At 44.8% G+C, this 18,500-nt stretch overlaps 11 protein-coding genes across 11 annotated transcripts; 8 read left to right on the top strand and 3 right to left on the bottom strand.

The window, feature by feature from the left end:
• The first annotated feature begins 128 nt into the window (after window positions 1-128).
• Window positions 129-1,029, top strand: V2V93DRAFT_367510 (mitochondrial 54S ribosomal protein bL27m). The gene is made up of 3 exons (XM_066909591.1): window positions 129-389; window positions 454-521; window positions 583-1,029. Exons 1-3 carry the CDS (start codon window positions 167-169, stop codon window positions 907-909), a joined length of 618 nt encoding a protein of 205 aa, XP_066766496.1. The 5' UTR covers window positions 129-166; the 3' UTR covers window positions 910-1,029.
• On the bottom strand, window positions 929-2,566 carry V2V93DRAFT_367505 (Gtr1/RagA G protein conserved region-domain-containing protein). The gene is made up of 4 exons (XM_066909590.1): window positions 2,309-2,566; window positions 2,204-2,250; window positions 2,037-2,144; window positions 929-1,970 (listed from the first exon to the last, which is right to left on the bottom strand). The coding sequence occupies exons 1-4, from the start codon at window positions 2,342-2,344 to the stop codon at window positions 1,142-1,144; spliced, it is 1,020 nt and encodes a 339-aa protein (XP_066766495.1). The 5' UTR covers window positions 2,345-2,566; the 3' UTR covers window positions 929-1,141.
• Window positions 2,567-2,620: 54 nt separating this feature from the next.
• Window positions 2,621-4,844, top strand: V2V93DRAFT_367503 (uncharacterized protein). The gene is made up of 2 exons (XM_066909589.1): window positions 2,621-3,478; window positions 3,530-4,844. The coding sequence occupies exons 1-2, from the start codon at window positions 2,846-2,848 to the stop codon at window positions 4,721-4,723; spliced, it is 1,827 nt and encodes a 608-aa protein (XP_066766494.1). The 5' UTR covers window positions 2,621-2,845; the 3' UTR covers window positions 4,724-4,844.
• A 16-nt stretch (window positions 4,845-4,860) lies between these two features.
• On the top strand, window positions 4,861-7,645 carry V2V93DRAFT_192359 (kinase-like domain-containing protein). Its single transcript, XM_066906974.1, has 2 exons — window positions 4,861-6,177; window positions 6,233-7,645. Exons 1-2 carry the CDS (start codon window positions 5,112-5,114, stop codon window positions 7,342-7,344), a joined length of 2,178 nt encoding a protein of 725 aa, XP_066766493.1. The 5' UTR covers window positions 4,861-5,111; the 3' UTR covers window positions 7,345-7,645.
• A 404-nt stretch (window positions 7,646-8,049) lies between these two features.
• On the top strand, window positions 8,050-10,049 carry V2V93DRAFT_192361 (uncharacterized protein). Its single transcript, XM_066906975.1, has 2 exons — window positions 8,050-8,695; window positions 8,753-10,049. The coding sequence occupies exons 1-2, from the start codon at window positions 8,138-8,140 to the stop codon at window positions 9,992-9,994; spliced, it is 1,800 nt and encodes a 599-aa protein (XP_066766492.1). The 5' UTR covers window positions 8,050-8,137; the 3' UTR covers window positions 9,995-10,049.
• Window positions 10,050-10,104: 55 nt separating this feature from the next.
• V2V93DRAFT_322917 (transcription initiation factor TFIID component TAF4) lies at window positions 10,105-11,100 on the bottom strand (the record flags this gene model as incomplete). Its single annotated transcript, XM_066907424.1, has 2 exons — window positions 10,105-10,421; window positions 10,473-11,100. 2 exons carry the CDS (start codon window positions 11,098-11,100, stop codon window positions 10,105-10,107), a joined length of 945 nt encoding a protein of 314 aa, XP_066766491.1.
• A 1,300-nt stretch (window positions 11,101-12,400) lies between these two features.
• On the bottom strand, window positions 12,401-13,679 carry V2V93DRAFT_367496 (flavoprotein-like protein). Its single transcript, XM_066909588.1, has 2 exons — window positions 13,470-13,679; window positions 12,401-13,414 (listed from the first exon to the last, which is right to left on the bottom strand). Exons 1-2 carry the CDS (start codon window positions 13,485-13,487, stop codon window positions 12,827-12,829), a joined length of 606 nt encoding a protein of 201 aa, XP_066766490.1. The 5' UTR covers window positions 13,488-13,679; the 3' UTR covers window positions 12,401-12,826.
• V2V93DRAFT_367494 (flavoprotein-like protein) lies at window positions 13,599-14,710 on the top strand. The gene has a single exon (XM_066909587.1). It carries the CDS (start codon window positions 13,989-13,991, stop codon window positions 14,589-14,591), a length of 603 nt encoding a protein of 200 aa, XP_066766489.1. The 5' UTR covers window positions 13,599-13,988; the 3' UTR covers window positions 14,592-14,710.
• A 33-nt stretch (window positions 14,711-14,743) lies between these two features.
• Window positions 14,744-16,921, top strand: V2V93DRAFT_192382 (uncharacterized protein). Its single transcript, XM_066906976.1, has 2 exons — window positions 14,744-15,445; window positions 15,515-16,921. Exons 1-2 carry the CDS (start codon window positions 15,163-15,165, stop codon window positions 16,846-16,848), a joined length of 1,617 nt encoding a protein of 538 aa, XP_066766487.1. The 5' UTR covers window positions 14,744-15,162; the 3' UTR covers window positions 16,849-16,921.
• V2V93DRAFT_367492 (uncharacterized protein) lies at window positions 14,817-15,118 on the top strand. Its single transcript, XM_066909586.1, has one exon. It carries the CDS (start codon window positions 14,944-14,946, stop codon window positions 15,103-15,105), a length of 162 nt encoding a protein of 53 aa, XP_066766488.1. The 5' UTR covers window positions 14,817-14,943; the 3' UTR covers window positions 15,106-15,118.
• A 157-nt stretch (window positions 16,922-17,078) lies between the features above and the next one.
• On the top strand, window positions 17,079-18,471 carry V2V93DRAFT_367490 (60S ribosomal protein eL6). The gene is made up of 3 exons (XM_066909585.1): window positions 17,079-17,200; window positions 17,483-17,566; window positions 17,740-18,471. Exons 1-3 carry the CDS (start codon window positions 17,171-17,173, stop codon window positions 18,214-18,216), a joined length of 591 nt encoding a protein of 196 aa, XP_066766486.1. The 5' UTR covers window positions 17,079-17,170; the 3' UTR covers window positions 18,217-18,471.
• Window positions 18,472-18,500: the final 29 nt, after the last annotated feature.

Here is an 18,500-nt window from a genome sequence, read left to right as displayed (position 1 = left end):
AATCCCGTGATTTTCAATATTTTTACGCGCGGCGTCTGTCTCAGTGTTAATCGAGGCATAACCTTCTTAAATTTGCAACGATTATGCTACACTCTACTACATCCGAGATTTTTCGCAGAGAGATATATTGTTTGTTAGCTCTATTTCGCAGGTCAGTTTTGTCAACATGTCATTTCTGCGGAGTATCGCGGCCAAAATAGGAGGCAGTGCGTCATTTATGTCGCAAAAGGCTGCTGTCGGCTCCTCAATTTTCCGACAGCAGCAATTACCATCGCAGACAAATGGGCTTCAATTGCAATTCGTTCGATATGCTACAAAGAAAGCCGCCTCTTCGAGAACAAACGACTACAACTCTTCGGGAAAACGGTTGGGTTTAAAAGTTACTGAGGGTATGTGAAATGAGCATTTGGTATGTTTATGTGCTATTAGACGCTGACTAGATCTGTGGGACAGGTGCATATGTTCGAGTCGGCGAAATCATTTTCAGACAGCGCGGTTCCAAATGGTACCCTGGAGAAAATGTAAGTACTGAATAATGATTAAAAATCCTAAATGAATAGATATTAATTCATTATTATGCAGGCAATTATTGGACGCGACTACACTATCATTGCTAAAGAGCCCGGATACGTGCGCTACTACCGCGACCCTTTTCATCCAAAGCGATCGCTCATTGGCGTCGCGTTAGGCCCTAATCTACGACTTCCATCACCTCATTGGCAGCCCAGAATGCGTCGTTTTGGTAGGACACCACTTACAGACCCGGAGGCAATTGAAGCCGAGAAGAGAAGACTTACAAGAAAGGAGTATTACGGTTGGATTGAGAAAAACGCTCAGTATGAAGCTAGGAAGACGAAGAGGGAACTGAAGGCCAGCGGTTTGCCTGAACCTCCTGAGAGCGCTGCATAATAACGAGACTGTAACTGTATATAGAGAAATGAAACAGAAATGTATGATATGCACTTTTTAAGATGTTATTACAATGCTGGTCGGTAAATCCTACAGCTGAGAAGCGACCTTCAAACGTTTGGATGTAAATGCAGTTGAACTCCTAGGCCAAAAATATAAAACGATAGTAACAGACAAAAAAAATTTCAGCAATTAAAGACGCGTTGAAAAACCCCGAAATTTTTATTATACACTATCCATCCAAGCTCATGTGTTCAATTTTCTCAAACATCTTTCTAGCAATCTTGATATTGGCAAGAATAATATTGTTTTCTGCTTCTCCAGAAAATGGATCATCATTCTCTAATAGATCAACGACGCCTGACTCTGCTTCCTCACTGCCTGTTCCTGTTGTTACCAGTTTGTTGGCCATGACAACCATGATCATTGTACTGGCGGTCATAGAATCCAGATACGCTGAACAATCACTTCCTCTCAATGACAGGGACTGAAACTGAGATCGAAGTTTATTGCAACTTTGCTTGAATTGCTTTATGATATTACTGATTTTCTCAAATCGAGTGGAATCAGATTCAAATCCTGGCGATTTACTACTTGTGACATGAGAAAGCACCAAAAAAGTAGTTTTCTCGAATAAAATAACCTCATCAACCTCTGAAATCTCCGCAAAAGTTTGCAAGTGTTTTTGATAGATCCCAACATTAGGAATCAGTGAGCACACAATATTTGACCACGCCTTATACAGTGACTCGTCCCAGATCGTAGTTGCGAATCCTTGGACTTTAAAAGAGAACATGGCAGACGTATCTTCAAGACTGTGCATAAGCGCCCGATATACATCTTGCCGCTTTTCAACCACCACCAGATCCATTTTGTGAACAAGAGCAAAAATTCGTGCACTAGGTGAAAACTCATAAAGGTTGCGAAGGCATAGCACAAATGTCTCAATATCCTTACGAAGCTCTTTCGATTCCACATCAAAAACAAAAATTAACGCCTCAACCATCTGAAAAATATTATCTCTTTGAGAAGAAAAGTAATTATCCATATAAGCATCTTGTCTATTCATGAATAAAATAAGTCAGCCGCGGTCTCGAAAAACACTGCTGAACTTTCAAACGGTATACCCTCCACAATCCCATAAACTGAGAGTCATATTCCCAAGAAACCGAAGATTCTGATGCTCAACATCGATCGTAGCACCTAATCGACGAGTGTCAAATGCGGAATAGTTGCTGTGTCAACCAAATTTAGCAAGACAAATACAAAAGTCATCAGTAGAAAACGCACTCACCTGAAAATGATGCTCCGCATTGAAGACTTGCCGGATCCACTTCGACCCTAGCAAACCAACCATTTAACTCAATCACTATATAACGAGTTTTTAAAAAAAATATACCATCAATAATAGTTTTCGTCGAGCTGTCCCGGCCATTGTGTGAGAATATGTTGCTGACCGTTCAAGATCGAAGAAGGTTGATTATTTGACGACCCAGATGCTTTCAATGATTAAACTTCGCCAAAGCCTTGTAGTAGACAATTTCCTGAATACCTATATCAATATAAATAATCTTTCAAGCCGCTTTTGACAAGTGAGTTAATTTAAATGCAAAATGTTGCTGTACAATACATGATGCCATATTACCGCGTAACAACTTCAGCAGACTATAAAATTACTAACCCCTTATCTTTATCAGCGTGTACCGGTTGACGGTCCGCACTCATCGCCTAGAGTGCGATTTGTTATCGGAGCAGCAGTCAACCAGCTCGCGATTTGATTTCAACGCAGTTGATGGTGGAAAGCGCTTAGACATTTTCCTGATATGCAAGTGGTCAAGGGGCTGTATGTCTGACTATTTCTGATATCACTGTCTGTAGCTTAGTTTGATGCATTGCGAAGCTGATCGGACGCACCTCGCAGTCAGATAGACCGAGCATGGAGGCTCCTGCTAAAATCTCTTATGCTGGAAGAGACTTGACATCGGAGAGTGAGGGATTTGCAGCATGCACTGGATTTGGCGAAAGAAATATTCAACCGAGCGAATCAGAAGTAATCAAGGCGGTCGTTTCAAGTCCCTCAGATAAAGCACCGATAGAGAGCGAGCTGGCTACTTTAAACAAGAATGGTAAAGACTCTAGGTCAATTGAAAGAGAAGACTACTGGAACATGGTTTATGAGCCAAATATAAGGCCAGAGCAGTATGCAGGCGAATCAACGGACTACGATATTGATATATATTGGGTTGATCGCCCAGCAGTGTTGTTAAATCGAAATAAGCGCTTGAAGCGAATAAGGCGGCGACTTTTTGCAGATTATGCGACTGAGCTGAAAACTCGCTCTAGCGAAATTTCTTCTGGCGAAAAGTTTCCAGAGTTCCTGCAAGATGAGAAATGGGGCTTGATTAGAGCATTAATACCTGCGCGTGATGGCTCGTCATACATCATGAAGTTGCCGACAGAGTTATTAGAAAACATATTTCACAAAATGTTTTACCTGCTTGTTTTTGATCATTATCGCAAACCTGGGATAGCAAAAGTTGCCTGTGTAAATCGCGCATTTAATTGTCTGGTACGTTCCTGTGTGCAATATCTTGAATTAGCGTGATGCTGATAACTACAGCTTCAACCCATACTCTTCAAATCTATTACGATAGATAATGCGGATCATCTGAAGGAGCTAGCGGTTCTCATGGATCGATCAACTCATGTCGGCGGGCTGATAAAAGTGCTCAAGCTCAAATTTGCCTCAGCCACGACTCAAGAAGCACAACAGATCTCGCGGCTACTAGTTAAAATAGTACAAAAGGCGCCGAATTTGAAAACTATCTCGGCGAGGATGTCAAGCGGGCGGGAAGGCCAGGATTTAGTTATACCCAGTCTGGATAGAGAACTACTAGATGGCTGCGCTTCTAACGTCGTCAACCTGAATTTTATTTTCGAGAGCTATACTATGCCATTCACAATGTTTGCCCAAGGTTTTCAAAACCTAAAAGTGCTTCAGATTGGCCATGTAGATATGTCTCGATTGACTGTTACGAAGCAAGATTTAGGGATGCGGCTGCCAAATGTCGAGTGGCTACAATTAACGTCGCCTAAGTTGAGTCCCGAAGCAGTGAATTTATTGGCTTGCGTTTTACCTCGAGTGAAATCGGTAGAAGCTGTTGCGGTTAGTGGTGGGATTGTAGACTTGTTGTGTGCAATTGCAGATCGGACTGATTCGCTTTGCGATGTGAAATTATCTAGGTGCACAGATCAGAAGCTGAAGAATATGCTGACATACAAGTTATGGACAACACTACAATCGATTGAGATAACGGGCTGCTGCATGCTTTCTTCATCTATTCTGCCGACATATCGGCTGTCTAAAATTAAGGCTTTGCCGAAGCTAAAGAGGCTCAAAATAATTGCGGATATCAAGCTGCCTATCTCGAATGAGCAATTTGAAGAGCTGTTAGAGGCTGTCAATCTGCTCCCCAGTGTGGTCGGACAAGTAGATGAGTTAGAACGCTACTCTGATAGCCAGCCTGCTACCGGATCAAGAGCACTTGACACCGCAGCGGCAGGTGTGGACATAGCTATTATTTGCGACAATTGTGCATTTGGCGATACATTTGGGTCAGCTTCTTTGCTAGCGTCTGCTCAGAGATACGTGACTTTGCCGAATTACATGCGCTATACAATTCTAGAGACGGTGGGTCCTATAGATGAGCCGCGAGCTGTGAAGCATATGGATACCCAAACTATCGAGCGATTTCGAATGGATCTGGGGATCCCGTGGAGGCAGTCGTCGACTGCAATTATCTCTTATGCTTAGTCATGGGTTGAATGCGCAATGAGCTTGAGCCGATATTGTAGAGGCTTCTGCTATGTGTAGTGTATATTTGGCATACTTATTATCGATAGATTAGAGACAAAATAAACAAATCATCTACACATCTCTTGTGTTGAAGTCTTAATCGCAGACTGTCGGTCTCCACAATCTAGGATCGCCTGCGATTGGGACAGCGCTGCTGCAGCCTATCACGTGATTGATTTGGCCAACAAGCCATCGCCGCTCTTCCTCTGGGTGCCCAGCATCCCATTGTTGTTTTATTTTATTGTCCGTTTCTGTCGTTTTTGTTTGCTTGTGAATATCTGCATTCCTTTTAGTTCTTCTCCTTTAGGAGCTTTTCTTGCCTTTTTATTCTTTTTGTGCCTGCAAAATGGCCTCTCTGCCGGCGCAATCGGCTTCGCCTTCGGCTCCACCTGTAGCCTCGCACTTTCCCCAGAGACTGCGCAATCTCTTCCGCTTCTCGCTGAACGGCGCTCAGCACGACTCTGCAACTACGCCTCCGTCGTCGCCACCGTCTACTCCCGCCCTGGAGAAGGTTGACCTGCCCCCGCCGCCAAAGAATCGCTTTGCGCGTCTACGCTCGCCGTCGAACCCGAACCCTCGCGCTGCTTCGTCTACGCCTGCCTCGACACAGCCGACTCCTCCCCCTCCTTCTGCTCCTTCTCCGCCTAGGACACCGGCCGATGCACTTCAATCCTCTGTTGCGTCACTCCCATTGGCAGCTGATGCGGTACCTACTCAGCGACCGCCAAAATCATACATGCCTGGACAAGTAGTTAAACGGCTACGTCGCGTTGCCTCTGCTCCCAACGGCCTGCAAAAGCTGGAGGAGCAGCAGCAGGGGCAGCAGCAAAGCTCGTTCCCACAAGATGCGACCCCGGACGAGGCAGATGAGTCTTCTACTTCTAGTGCTAGTCCTCCTTCGGTTCCACTTTCACAGCCTGTGCCTATTAGCGCAACGGCAGCTGCAAAACCCACGGGATTTTTGAATTTAGCTTCGCCTGGAACAACGCCTGGTCCTCTTACCTTTCCTGTTCCTGGGCCAACCTCACCCGCTCAGGGCGATTATTTCAGCGAAAAGCTAATTGCACCAAGTATGCCAACTACATTTCGCCGAACTTATTCGTCAAACTCAATAAAGGTCGGAAGCGTAGAGGTTGGCCCTCAAAGTTTTGACAAGATCAAGTTACTGGGCAAGGGAGATGTCGGCAAGGTTTATCTCGTGCGCGAAAAAAAGAGTAGCAGATTATATGCCATGAAGGTTTTGTCAAAAAGAGAAATGATCAAACGTAACAAGATCAAGCGCGCTTTGGCAGAGCAGGAGATCCTGGCTACTGCTAACCACCCTTTTATTGTTACCCTCTATCACTCATTTCAGTCAGATGAATATCTTTATTTGTGCATGGAATATTGTATGGGAGGCGAATTTTTCAGAGGTATGATATTTGTACAAGCACGCAGAAATTGGCCTTTACTGACAACATCATTTAGCTTTACAAACTCGCGTTGGGAAATGTATTCCAGAAGATGACGCCCGGTTTTATGCCGCAGAGGTTACCGCTGCGCTAGAATACTTGCATCTTATGGGATTTATCTATCGTGATCTGAAGCCTGAAAATATTCTACTTCATCAGTCAGGTCATATCATGTTATCTGACTTTGATCTCTCTAAGCAGTCTGATTCTGGTGGTGCACCTACTATAGTAGGAACGCCAAATGGACGAGGCAATAACCAGCACTCGATGCCTGCAATAGATACAAAAGCCTGCATTGCCGATTTTCGGACTAACTCCTTTGTTGGCACCGAAGAATATATTGCTCCCGAAGTTATCAAGGGCAATGGTCATACTTCTGCTGTTGATTGGTGGACGCTGGGTATTCTGGTGTATGAGATGCTATATGGCACAACTCCATTCAAGGGCAAAAACCGCAATGCTACATTTGCGAATATTCTCAAACATGAAGTCCAATTCCCCACTTACCAGCCGTCCGCTGCGACAGCTTCCGGTCAGTCCCAACCAATCTCGAATCTATGCAAGTCGCTTATTCGTAAATTGCTCAGCAAGGATGAGAATAGAAGATTAGGATCTCGAGCAGGCGCTTCCGATGTGAAAGCACATCCATTTTTTAAAAATACTCAGTGGGCTTTATTGAGAAATACGACGCCACCGATGATACCCACACCAAGCGAGGGTGTTGATGCGGTCAACTTCCGCTCGCTAAAGGACAGTCAAAGTGTTGATATTGGAAAGAAGCAGGCACTGGCATCAAATGGTTCAATGACTTCGTCGGCCAGTGGTCTGCGCAATAACGGATACCCTTCGATGAAGAACAAATCGAATGCGGATATAAACAATCCTGTCGTTTTTGCACTTCCGAGTGGAAGCGCCAAGTCCTCAATTACTGCTACTGCTACCGGCAATGGAACTGCAAATACGAGCCTGAGTAACACTGGCGGAAGCAATAAGGCATCGCTTGACGAATATTATGATCCATTCCAAGAGTTCAACTCAATCACTCTGCACCACGATGACGAGTATGGATATATGGGAAACACATACGGATCTCATCCCTCTTCTCCTAATCCCGAGCATCAGGAGTAGCAGTTTTTATTCTTTGTATATCAAATTAGCATGCATTATACACAATCATTGTGAAAGGGTTAACTTCATATGATTTTTTTGCAAGGTGTTGTCGAGTTCGGTTTCTGCCTATTCTTTTTCTCTTTTTTTTGTTTAGCTTGATATGATTGATTGCATTAGTAGAAAAAATTGCTTTTTTTTTCCCAATATTTGCTGTTTTTTGTATTTGGTTCATTGGTTTTGGTCATGATCGACATATGAAGTATTGCGTGTTTATTTGAAGCTATTTTTGTCATGTGCATTTTTGTTCTACAATTGGAATTAAAATGTTCATAAATTAATTATACTAGTAAATCGATCTTATAGGTCGTTCTAGAGAATCATGCTCCATGTAATTGTGCCAATGTGGTTTTAAACGTACGAATCATTTTGTCTATACACTTTAAGTGAAAATGAGACTTTGAGCAGGGCAATGCATTTTGAGAACGCACTTAACCAAAGATATGATCTTGTAACTAAGCACAGACTGACTAAACCTCTCGCAGATTTCTACATATTTTTTTCTCGAATAGAATCACTTCAGATTGAAAATCTCTATATAAGTTCTGAATATGCGGTTACTGATGTCTTAAGTTGAGGCTAATATATCAATTTGATTGTGACGGCTGAGGCGGAATACTTGACCGACCAATTACCTATGACTCAGTTATATCATTATGAACCTCTTGCCTAAGACCTGGTGAGGTATGAATTCTCAGTGTTCTTTGAGCGGTGAATATCTTTAGCAGAAGGCAAAAATTATTCTATCGTGACAATGGAATCTGATAGGGATTATGAGCTGGATGAAACTCGCAAGCCCTGGTCCCGCTTTACCTGTGAAACGTTGGATGCCAATGACTACAAGCGAGTAATGAGAGCAGATGTTAATCTTTATTTTGACTGCTCAAAAAATTACAGAGAACAGGAGTATGAGGAATGGCTTGATAGTTGTGTTGCTCACTTGGTCTTTGAGCGACGGATGTTTAAGGAACTAGCAACTCATATTGATCCAGAGTTCAAGAGTGAGCTGGCACTCGATCCTTTTGAAGGCATAGACAATGATATAACGATCAGAAAAAGATTACTCCGTGTTCTGGATGCCAGGCAGAATGGGAGGTTAAATGTTGATTCAAGTCAACCAAAATGGGCGGCCATGCGACGATATTTTGCCCCGGCTAATCTGGAGAATGACCTTTTTACGCGTTTACCACCCGAAATATTGGATATGATTGCCGAGTACGCTTATGGACTTCATGTCGCTATACCACGAGATCAATGGATGTACAAAGGAATCGGATCATTTGGGTCGGTGTGTAAAGCATTTGTTCCTCTTGTGAGTTATTTTGCTAAGCTTGTTCAATGAGCATCAAGGCTAACTATCTAGCCATAGGCACGCAAACGTCTTTTTTCTAACGTATTCTGCTCGCACGATAATATTTTCAAATATGCCAGTATACTTCGTGCTTCTCCTGAATTACTCTCGATCCTGTGCACGGTAACCATCGAACTAGACGACCAGTCTCCTCGATTAGCTAAAGACAGTGGGAAATCACTATCGGAGATTATCAGTTCATGTCCTAATTTAAGTTCATTATCGCTGAAATTCTTCTATCGCGAATCTAGACAAAAGCATTGCCCCTTTTTCTGCAAACACTCACACCGCACTCGTGAGTTTACTGAAACGGCTGTTAATGCTGCTTTCTCATACCGATGTGAGCCCCATTTACTCAAAGACAAGATATACGCTCCAAGATTCGACACGGATGTACCTGAGAAATTAGCTAAAATTAATGTCACTTGTCCGCTTGAAGTGACTGTGTCCGGATTTCTCAGATTTATGGATAGGTTCCGCTATGTGAAGGTAGTCAATCTTTACGGTATTGACTTGAGAGATTTCTCGTGGTCCGAAGTTGGCGTACATCCGAACCGCAAGTTGTGCTTTGAGAGAGCTGAGGTGTTGGATATGTGTGGCTGCCCGATTGGGAAAAAGGCAATTGAATGCTTGGCCGGTGCGTTTCCGCGACTAGTTCAGTTGACTATTCAAGGCGATACTTTTCTAGGCTCTCATCTTGTCACCGATGGATTAGGCAATTTTACGCTTGCGATGAAACTCCAAAAGCATTCTCCACTATTCAAAAACGTAACATTGTTGGATGCGTTTCCGCACAAGTCATCTGCCAGGTTTTCTCGTCGCTTCTGGGAAAGTTTCGAGAAGATTGTTATTCGCGGAAACTTTTTCCTCGGACCAGAATCTTTTCCGAATTTTCCAAGCTATTCAATCAAGAGTCTACCAAATCTTCGAAAGCTGTTAATATGTGCTAGTATGAAATTTCCGACCACGCAAGAAGAGCTTTGTGAATTTCCAAAATTAATGAAGCAAATAGCCAATCTTCTTCCTTATGGCAAGATGCTAGATGACAGTAGTTCTACAGAGAAGCAAATTTGTTTAGCTGATGCGAGTATCACCGTGAAATGGATCCGCCCAAGCTTTATTCCGGGTCCAAGCTGGGATGCAGCCAGCGACCGTTTCAAGAATGATGTTCTATTGCGTGCGCTGGACGGACGGGTAGAAGGCATGACCAGTAGCCAAGTAGAGGAATTCTCATGGATTATCGAACAGTTCACTCTCTAGCAAGACAAATGCCCTTTTTTTATTAAGCAGTAACCTTGTTTGCTTCTCAAAAAAAATTGAGTTCAATGACAGATGATAGCAAATTTTACATTGTCCTACGGCTCTCAAAACTAATCGCGAAGACGCGTCCATCCTTTAGCAAGAGCCTTTTCCACACCTACTCGCTCATTTTCCAGTACACTGAGTAAATCCCTCATAACAACACCGGGCTCCTCCTTGGCTTCGCGCATTCTAACACCATGACCTGGGTTGCTCGAATCTTTCCGAGCTGGTCCACCGGGTGTGGCTGCTACAGGTGATGGAGATGCTCCTGATCCACCCGTCATCCACGAATATTTCTTTCGACCACCGGAAACCATTAGCGCTGCTGTGGCATTGGTTTGTCTGTGCATGACTTCTTCTGTAGCATGGTTACCGCTTTCTCCAGCTTTTCCTCCGCCAGATCCTCCATCTGATGATCCACCAAATCCGCCTCCACTTCGTATCTCTAGCTGGGCTTTCTCCATTTGATACTTTTCTTCTTTTTCTTTCTCTTTAATAGCGACGTGTCGAAGCGCTTTCGCCACATCTGAAGCATTTGAAGTGCTGCTGGTTCGCACTCCAGATTCTCGTCTGTACCGTGCAGTTATGACAGCGGCCGTCAGGATGTCGCTCAACCACTCACGACATGCTAATGATATTAAAACCAGAGCATCATTGTCTTTTGTTTCCCCATTAGCGACTTGCAGAGCCAAATGTGGAGGCAGCGGCGGTACTCGAACATCTGATCCGAGCGCAGATTCAGCGACCATATTGCGAACGACATGCATATCTAAAAATGGAGCAAGACGGTGGGTTTGGATAGGATCTTGTGTATATAAATCAGCCAGGTCGTCACCTAGAAACATGCTGCCGTCTACTGAGAGCGGTGACATGCCGGGTATTGAGTCCGTAATGGATCGGTTTGGCTGTGAAAGAATCGGAAGTGATGAGGATAGTAGTTGTTCTTCCGCGCGTAAATCTACACCTGCTGAAAGTAGAGCATCTGAGAAATCACTGGGATCTTCTTTACCGATTGGAGCCGCACCGCTTGTCGAGGGAGTGGAGTTTATGTTGTTGGCTGGCATCGGTGAACCGGGCGCTGCAGGTGAATTGATACTAGGAGGCCGCATGATTGGCGAGCTCGCTGGACTAGTACTTCGACTTAGGCTCCTATTGATCGAAATCGGGGTTCCAGTTGAGCTCACGGCGGGAGAGAAGTGGGCAGGTGAGTTGACTGCAGAGTTGTGCGAAGACTGTAGTGCTGGCGTCAGCGGAGAACCCAGGGAACTAACTGCTGGTGGAGGCATCGAAAAAGATGTAGCAAGTTTTGGTCTTTTTGACATTGCTTCATTATCTGTACTGTCGCCAGAAGGTGGTGATGGCCGCTTGATAGCACCGTTGCCGGAGTTCATATTCGCGTCAGACACCTGGGGAGGCGATTGATCGGACATTTTTGTCGACGGTCTATCGCAGGTGATTGTTCTGACTGGAATATACCAGCGAAAAAATAACTGTTTGTTGGTGTTTTCTCAGAATGATAAGATTGATCAGCTGTTTTTCGTCATGACATGTGTATAACTATATCTGTTGACTGTGAAAGCGACAGAAGGCATGTTAGCATCGATGTGCTCCGTTTACTCTAAAAAAACCTTAGTTACCAACTTCTTGATAAGCCGGGTAATCTAGCCCTCCGTAGTCGACATATGTTCCCTTCTTTCTCTGCTCTACTATTTATCAGAAGGTATAGAGGATAACATATAAGTAGAGCTTTTTCAGTCTTTGCGTGCTAAATCAATGCACTAGCTACTATCTCAGCTCTCCATTCTCTGATGCTGTCGATATGCCAAATTCTATTTTGCTTATAGTAAGGCTACTATCTTTTTGCTCCTTTCCAATCATGATTCGCGAACTAGAGGGATAAAAACCGTGCCAATCAAGTAATGAAGTAGCAATATAGTGAATTTAGGTATTTATTTTTATTTTTTTAGTATTGTTTGCTAATATAAGTGACGTTCGGGGGGTCCAGCTTTGCGGTCGTAGTTTGCGATCGCTATTTTGTAGATGCAGTATTTCTTGATAAAAGTCATCATTCCGCGAATATATATAAATATGACATTAGAACATCATTTGGCAAACCGGTCAAAGGGATATTATTATCTTCTGGTTGGTTGTTGCTCGATTTTGGTCGGCGCAGAGCTCTAAATCATGCACCCAAAGATGTAATCTGCGCATTCAGATTATTAATCTATAAACTTTGGTTGATAACCATTTTTTGGCCATTTTTGGGCAAATGGATTCAAACTAGTGCTATCTGAACTCGAATTTAACACCGGAGCCCGTATTTGTCTGACTATCAAATAGTAAAATTTAATTTTAAAGAAAGATTTATTATTTGCGCAGATCTGCCAATAACAATTACCATGAGAGCAACTATCAAATATGATTAATCAATCTGAACTTAATTGATACTAATCTATGATTTCAAGATAGGAGCTACAATTCTAGTGACAGATATAATATAACAAGAACTTGTATTGTACATAATGATTAATCTAAAAAGTTTATCAAATAAACATAATACAACTCTGCAGTCTAAGCCACAACACAATGTTTAATACCACAGACACCCGTATCTTCTTCAGTACGAGCGGCAGGGGCAGAAGCAGAAGCAGGCTGTATAGTGCTTGCAACTGGCTTGGCAGAAACCTCGGCAGGAGCAGCAGTCTCAGGAGAAGCCTCAGCAATTGTCGTATCGGCAACTCCTTCAGCAATACCGTCTACTGCACTCTCATCTGATTTACTGCCATGTAGTCAGAAAGACTTGGCAACGATCTTGTAGAAGGCCTCGCCCTGCTTGCTGGCGATGGTCTTCTCAAGCTCGGAGGGCAGGCGCGAGCCGTCAGAGGAAGCCAGCGAGCCGGCACCCCAGGGCGAGCCACCATGGACCTCTGCGAGACTGGTGAGATCAGCAAAGGCAGTTGCGTATCCCAGGGGAACGAAAATCATTCCGTGATGGACGTATGTGGAGAGGGAATTGATGACAGTGGTCTCCTGACCACCACCAAGACCGGCGGTGGAAACAAACTGCGAGACGTATTTTCCAGCGAGTGCGCCGGTGGCCCAGAGGCCGCCGGTGGCATCCCAGAAAGCCTTCCATTGGCCAGGGAAGTTTCCGAAACGGGTGGGAACACCGAAGATGAAAGCGTCATGCTCCTGGAGAACGTCGAGAGTGGCGGTAGGGTAGTCGGGCTTAGCAGGGGCGTGCATCTTGGAGAGAACCTCCTCGGGAAGAGTCTCGGGGACGAGATAGATGGTGGCCTCTCCTCCGGCGGCCTCGACTCCGGCCTTCTCGGCCTCGGCCATGGCGGCGAGGTGGCCATACATGGTGTAGATAATGATCTGGGGGGTGGAGTTAGAACAGAGCATAGAGATAAGGCATATTTAAAGAACGTACAGCAACTTTGGGAGCCATAGTGAACAATCCTGATGTAGAAGCGGGATGAGTAAAAATATCGAGCAGGCAAAGGGTATAAGTACAAGCAAAGGAGCGCAGCGGTGGAACGTGTCCGAACAGATGATGGATTGTTTGTAAGGCTTAGATAATCATACTAAATATAAGCATAGGGTTAGGCTGCTTTGAGGTTGAGTCCGAGCTCTAACTTACAAAGAATGAAAAAGTGCTTGCAAAGCAGCTAAACTGATTTAAGATTGATGATATTGTGCTGAGTCAGAAATTAACCTCCTCGGCTCTTTGCCTCTTCGGTCATCAGTTGCCTAATCATGACAATTTGTCTGCGATCCCACGTGAAATTATCAATGATGCGTCTTCGATCCAAGATCCAAGACCTGGTCACAGCTATAAATCATCCTTGTTTCTGTCTCTGTCTGTCTTCTCAATACCTCCACTGCTCCTTCCTCCTTTCTCGATTACTCCGTCCTCGACTCTTACTGCACCTGATCTTGCTCTGTTACAATGGCTCCCCGCGTCGCAATCATCATCTACTCTCTCTACGGACATGTCGGCTCCCTTGCCAAGTCAGTTAAGACTGGAATCGAGGCTGCTGGCGGTCAAGCAACCATCTATCAGGTCCCCGAGACCCTCCCCGAGGAGGTTCTCGCCAAGATGCACGCCCCTGCTAAGCCCGACTACCCTATCGCTACCAACGAGACTCTGACCTCGCACGATGCATTTCTCTTCGGTGTACCGACTCGCTACGGCACCTTCCCGGCTCAGTGGAAGAGCTTCTGGGATGCGACCGGCAGCCTTTGGGCCACCGGTGCCCTCATCGGCAAATCGGCCGGTTTCTTTGTCTCCACCGGTACTCCCCAGGGTGGTCAGGAGACCACTGTCTTGAATTCACTTTCGACAATCGTTCATCACGGCATCACATTTGTTCCCGCCGGATACCGCGCGTTTCCACAAATGTCTAACATGGACGAGGTGCACGGTGGTTCTGCTTGGGGCAGCGGTACTTACGCTGGCGCTGATGGATCTAGATCTGTTACCGCGTTGGAAAAAGAAATTGCTGAGATTCAGGGACGCGAATTTTACAAGTTTGTAGAAAAGATTTACTGAGAGTTAGCTACACAACGTGTATGTGATTCATTTTTATGAATGTGATTGAACTATCTCAGCGAGAGTAATACTGCAATAATCGAATGTTAACCAGATGCTTTAATAAACATGATCTCAAGTAATCATATATAATCCAATTGACCTCTTTCCTTTCTTCTAAGTCTGCATCATCACTATACACACAAACCATAGATCGAGCTGGATCGACCACTCCATCTTTCCAGTCACGTGAAATTCCCACACGTTGACGAACGCTATCGTCGTGCGGCGGTGACTGGCACTGATAATAGCTGGTATATCTGCGCTCGTTAAACTTGCACCTCTCGCCACCATTGATAGTGAAACTTCCGCAATGGCAGGGCCCGATAGCAGCTGGGCCGGTCGCGCATTTGTGCGCGGGTCCTCTGAGACTATGTGCATGCTGCTGCTTACTATATGCGTTGCTGGACTCCAATTCACATGGATATGTACTCCCTTCATTTTATTACTAATACTTCTGCTATGTCTGTACTGACACTCCATCCACGGCGTTGAGCAGACATATGTGAACGTCTATCTATTATCTTTAGGAATGTCAAAGTCTTTGTTGTCATTTGTTTGGGTCGCGGGACCACTGTCCGGTCTCATTATGCAACCTGTGGTCGGCGTCTGGTCAGATAACTCTACATCAAGATACGGCCGTCGGCGACCATTTATGGTTATCGGCTCGGTCCTCGTCGGCGGATCGTTAATGCTCATGGCTTGGACTCGTGAGGTTGTTGATATATTCATCTCTGCTGATCCTCTCGCCTCAAATGTCACAATCATTGTGGCTGTTCTTTCAGTCTTTGCTGCTGACTTCAGCGTGAATGCAGGTATGCGACGTTTGCCCTTATATTCAAATTCATGTTGCTAATTTCTGTCCCTTCTTTTGCGTTATACAGTTCAAGCCTGTTGCCGTGCTATAATTGTGGACTCGCTGCCTAAGTCTAAGCAGGAATTGGCGAACGCCTGGGCAGGACGTATGGTTGCTATCGGTCATCTGATTGGATTCTACGCTGGCTTCCTTGACCTCCGCAATTATATTACTTTCCTCGGAGACACTCAACTTAAAATTCTTTGCGCAATTTCTTCCTTTGCCCTCTTGTTTTGTGTGGGCGTGACGTCTTGGGCTGTCGAGGAGCGAGTTCTCTTGGCTACTGACGAGAATGCGAATAAGCATACCGTCTACAACATCCTGCGCTCACTTCTTCATACTGGATTTCATCTACCGCGAAGAATTCGCCAGATATTTACAGTTCAGCTTTTTGCATGGTATGGGTGGTTTACGTTCTTGTTTTACTCGTCAACTTGGGTTGGCGAGATATATGTGCGATACGACGCGGGCGATCTTTCCGACTCGCAAGATTTGGTCGGAGATGTTGGCCGCGTAGGATCATTGGCTTTGACTATTTACTCTGTCGTCACTGTTGTCTGCTCTTTGATTCTTCCGGTATTTGTCGTACCGCCAAATTCCAACAAGCATACCTTGAAGTCTACATATGAGTCGTTGCCGGAGCCGCTGGCAGAGTTTATGCATTTCATTTCTCCATACAGGCCTACTCTTGTAACCGCATGGATTGGTGGGCACCTTGTGTATGCCTTGGCTATGTTTGCTTCCATTTTTGTCAAATCTGTGCGCGCGGCCACATTTATCGTCGGCATCTGTGGATTTTCGTGGGCATTGGCTTCATGGGCGCCTTACTCATTGCTAGCCGAAGAAATTCGCAAGCTTAACATGCCCCAGACTACAAATTCTGACGGATACGAGAGTTTGTCGCCGGTCGGCGAGGACAACGAAGGGCTATCTATGGATGTCGAGAGAGAGGCAAGTGCCAGCGGTACACCGGTAAGAAGGACGCGTCAAGCAGCACCTGCGGAGCACGTATTTGGTGCAACGCAGGCCGAAGAATCACCCTCTGAGATTCCTCAGGCGGAGATAGTTACATCGGATGATGTCGAGGAATTAGTGGAAGGCGGCGAGGAAGAGGAAGATGAGACTTCAGATCAGGCAGGAAGCTATCTCGGACTACACAATGTTTCAATTACTGTTCCTCAGTTTATTTCGACTTTTGTTTCGTTTATTGTCTTTTCCATTCTAGACCCTGGCAAATCTGATGAGCTAACTGGAGGCAACGAGGCGCCAAAAGGTGTCAATGCGATTGGAGTGACCCTGCAGCTCGGCGGTATAACTGCACTGGGTGCTGCGTTCATGACTTATCGCCTCAAGAAGTCTTAGATAATTGATTTAAGTATGTGAGATAATTTGCGATGTTAATTATATTTAGTAAAATTTTTGTGTTGCTATTGTATTATCGTAATTGGTATCTCAAAACCTTAACCGTATTATCAAACAGTATCCGGGTAACTGTAAACCCTACAGTAGTCATGCCCTAAAGCAGTCACGCTTTTAGTAAACTGAGCACACAGAGGTACAGTGGATTATTGCTGCAGAGGTTCGTACCCGACACTCAACCAGCGACAGATCGAAAGTCGAGAAGTTAGCCAGAGCTAAGTGTCCCTTTCCCTTCTCACAACAGGACATATTATACATCATAAAAATGAGCACTGTCACTAAGCAAATTGGAGGTGTAAGTGTTCCTTTGAATTTCAAATTTATTATTGCAGAATATCGGAAACGACGACTTCATCAGAGCAAGGACAGAAGATATATTCAGAGTCGGCGGCGAAGTGTTTTGAGCATCTTTCAAGTATATATCAGCCCAAAAGTACTCTATTCAGATTACCATTGACTGTAGGAATTATGAAGCTACTTGTGGTTATTTGTCGCCTGGATCTGTGGTCGTCGTCTCTCGTTTCATGAATGTAATACTCTCAAGAAGGATAATTTTCTAATAATATCTGATTTATAGGCCAAGAACGGCGGTTCGCGTGCTATACCAGTCAACAAGGCCTCGAAGTGGTACCCTGCTGAGGATATCCCGGCTCCTAAGAAGGTATATATATTTATTTTGTGATTGTGTATAACGCTGCAGAACAAATGCAAATGCTGAAAGACCAAGAATATGGACTTTGACTTGAGTGTGTGCTCTTTCGAGCTATAGCTTTGCAAAAACTGCAGCCGTTGTAAATTCCACAGCACTGTTGCTAACATGTCATGAAAATCTAGGTTCGCAAGGCTGCCCGTCCTACTGTCCTCCGCGCTTCCCTTGTTCCTGGCGCGGTTCTTATCATCCTCGCCGGCCGATTCCGGGGTAAGCGTGTCGTTTTGTTGAAGTCTCTCGAGGATGGTACTCTCCTTGTCACCGGTCCTTTCAAGGTTAACGGAGTTCCTCTGCGGAGAGTTAACGCCCGCTATGTCATCGCCACATCGACCGTTGTCTCTGTCGAGTCCGTTGACGTTGCCAAGTTCACCTCTGCCTACTTTGCCCACGAGAAGAAGGCCAAGAAGGAGGGCGAGGCTGAGTTCTTTGGGGATGAGGAGAAGAAGGAGAAGAAGACCATTAGCGAGACCCGCGTCGCTGACCAGAAGGCTGTCGACTCTGCTCTGCTGGCCGAGATCAAGAAGGTGCCTGCTCTTAAGGCTTACCTTGCCAGCAGCTTCAGCTTGAAGAAGGGTGACAAGCCCCATCTCATGAAATTCTAAATGCTCTCAATCATAGTTTTGAATGAAATAAAATAGATAATTTCATCTGGATTGTGACTTGTGATGTGTGTTGAATGGAGGGAGGGGAAATTCAAAAAGGAAAAAAACTAGGTTGTTTTCATAAGCCGAAAAAAATTCATAGCGAAGGGCTTTTGTTTGCAGGAGTATCATATTGAAAGGGTTTCAAGAGTCTTGTTACATCTAGTTACTTTTTTTTGTACAAATAAATCTTTAATGCAATTTTTTAGGATAAAACTCGGTGCAAGTACAGTAGGTGGTAGGGT

This window comes from Kockiozyma suomiensis, assembly GCF_038497685.1.
Source record: "Kockiozyma suomiensis strain NRRL Y-17356 unplaced genomic scaffold V2V93scaffold_5, whole genome shotgun sequence".
Lineage (NCBI taxonomy): Eukaryota > Fungi > Ascomycota > Lipomycetes > Lipomycetales > Lipomycetaceae > Kockiozyma > Kockiozyma suomiensis.
The sequence above is the reverse complement of the archived record's forward strand: the minus strand, read 5'-3'. Positions and strand labels throughout refer to the sequence as shown.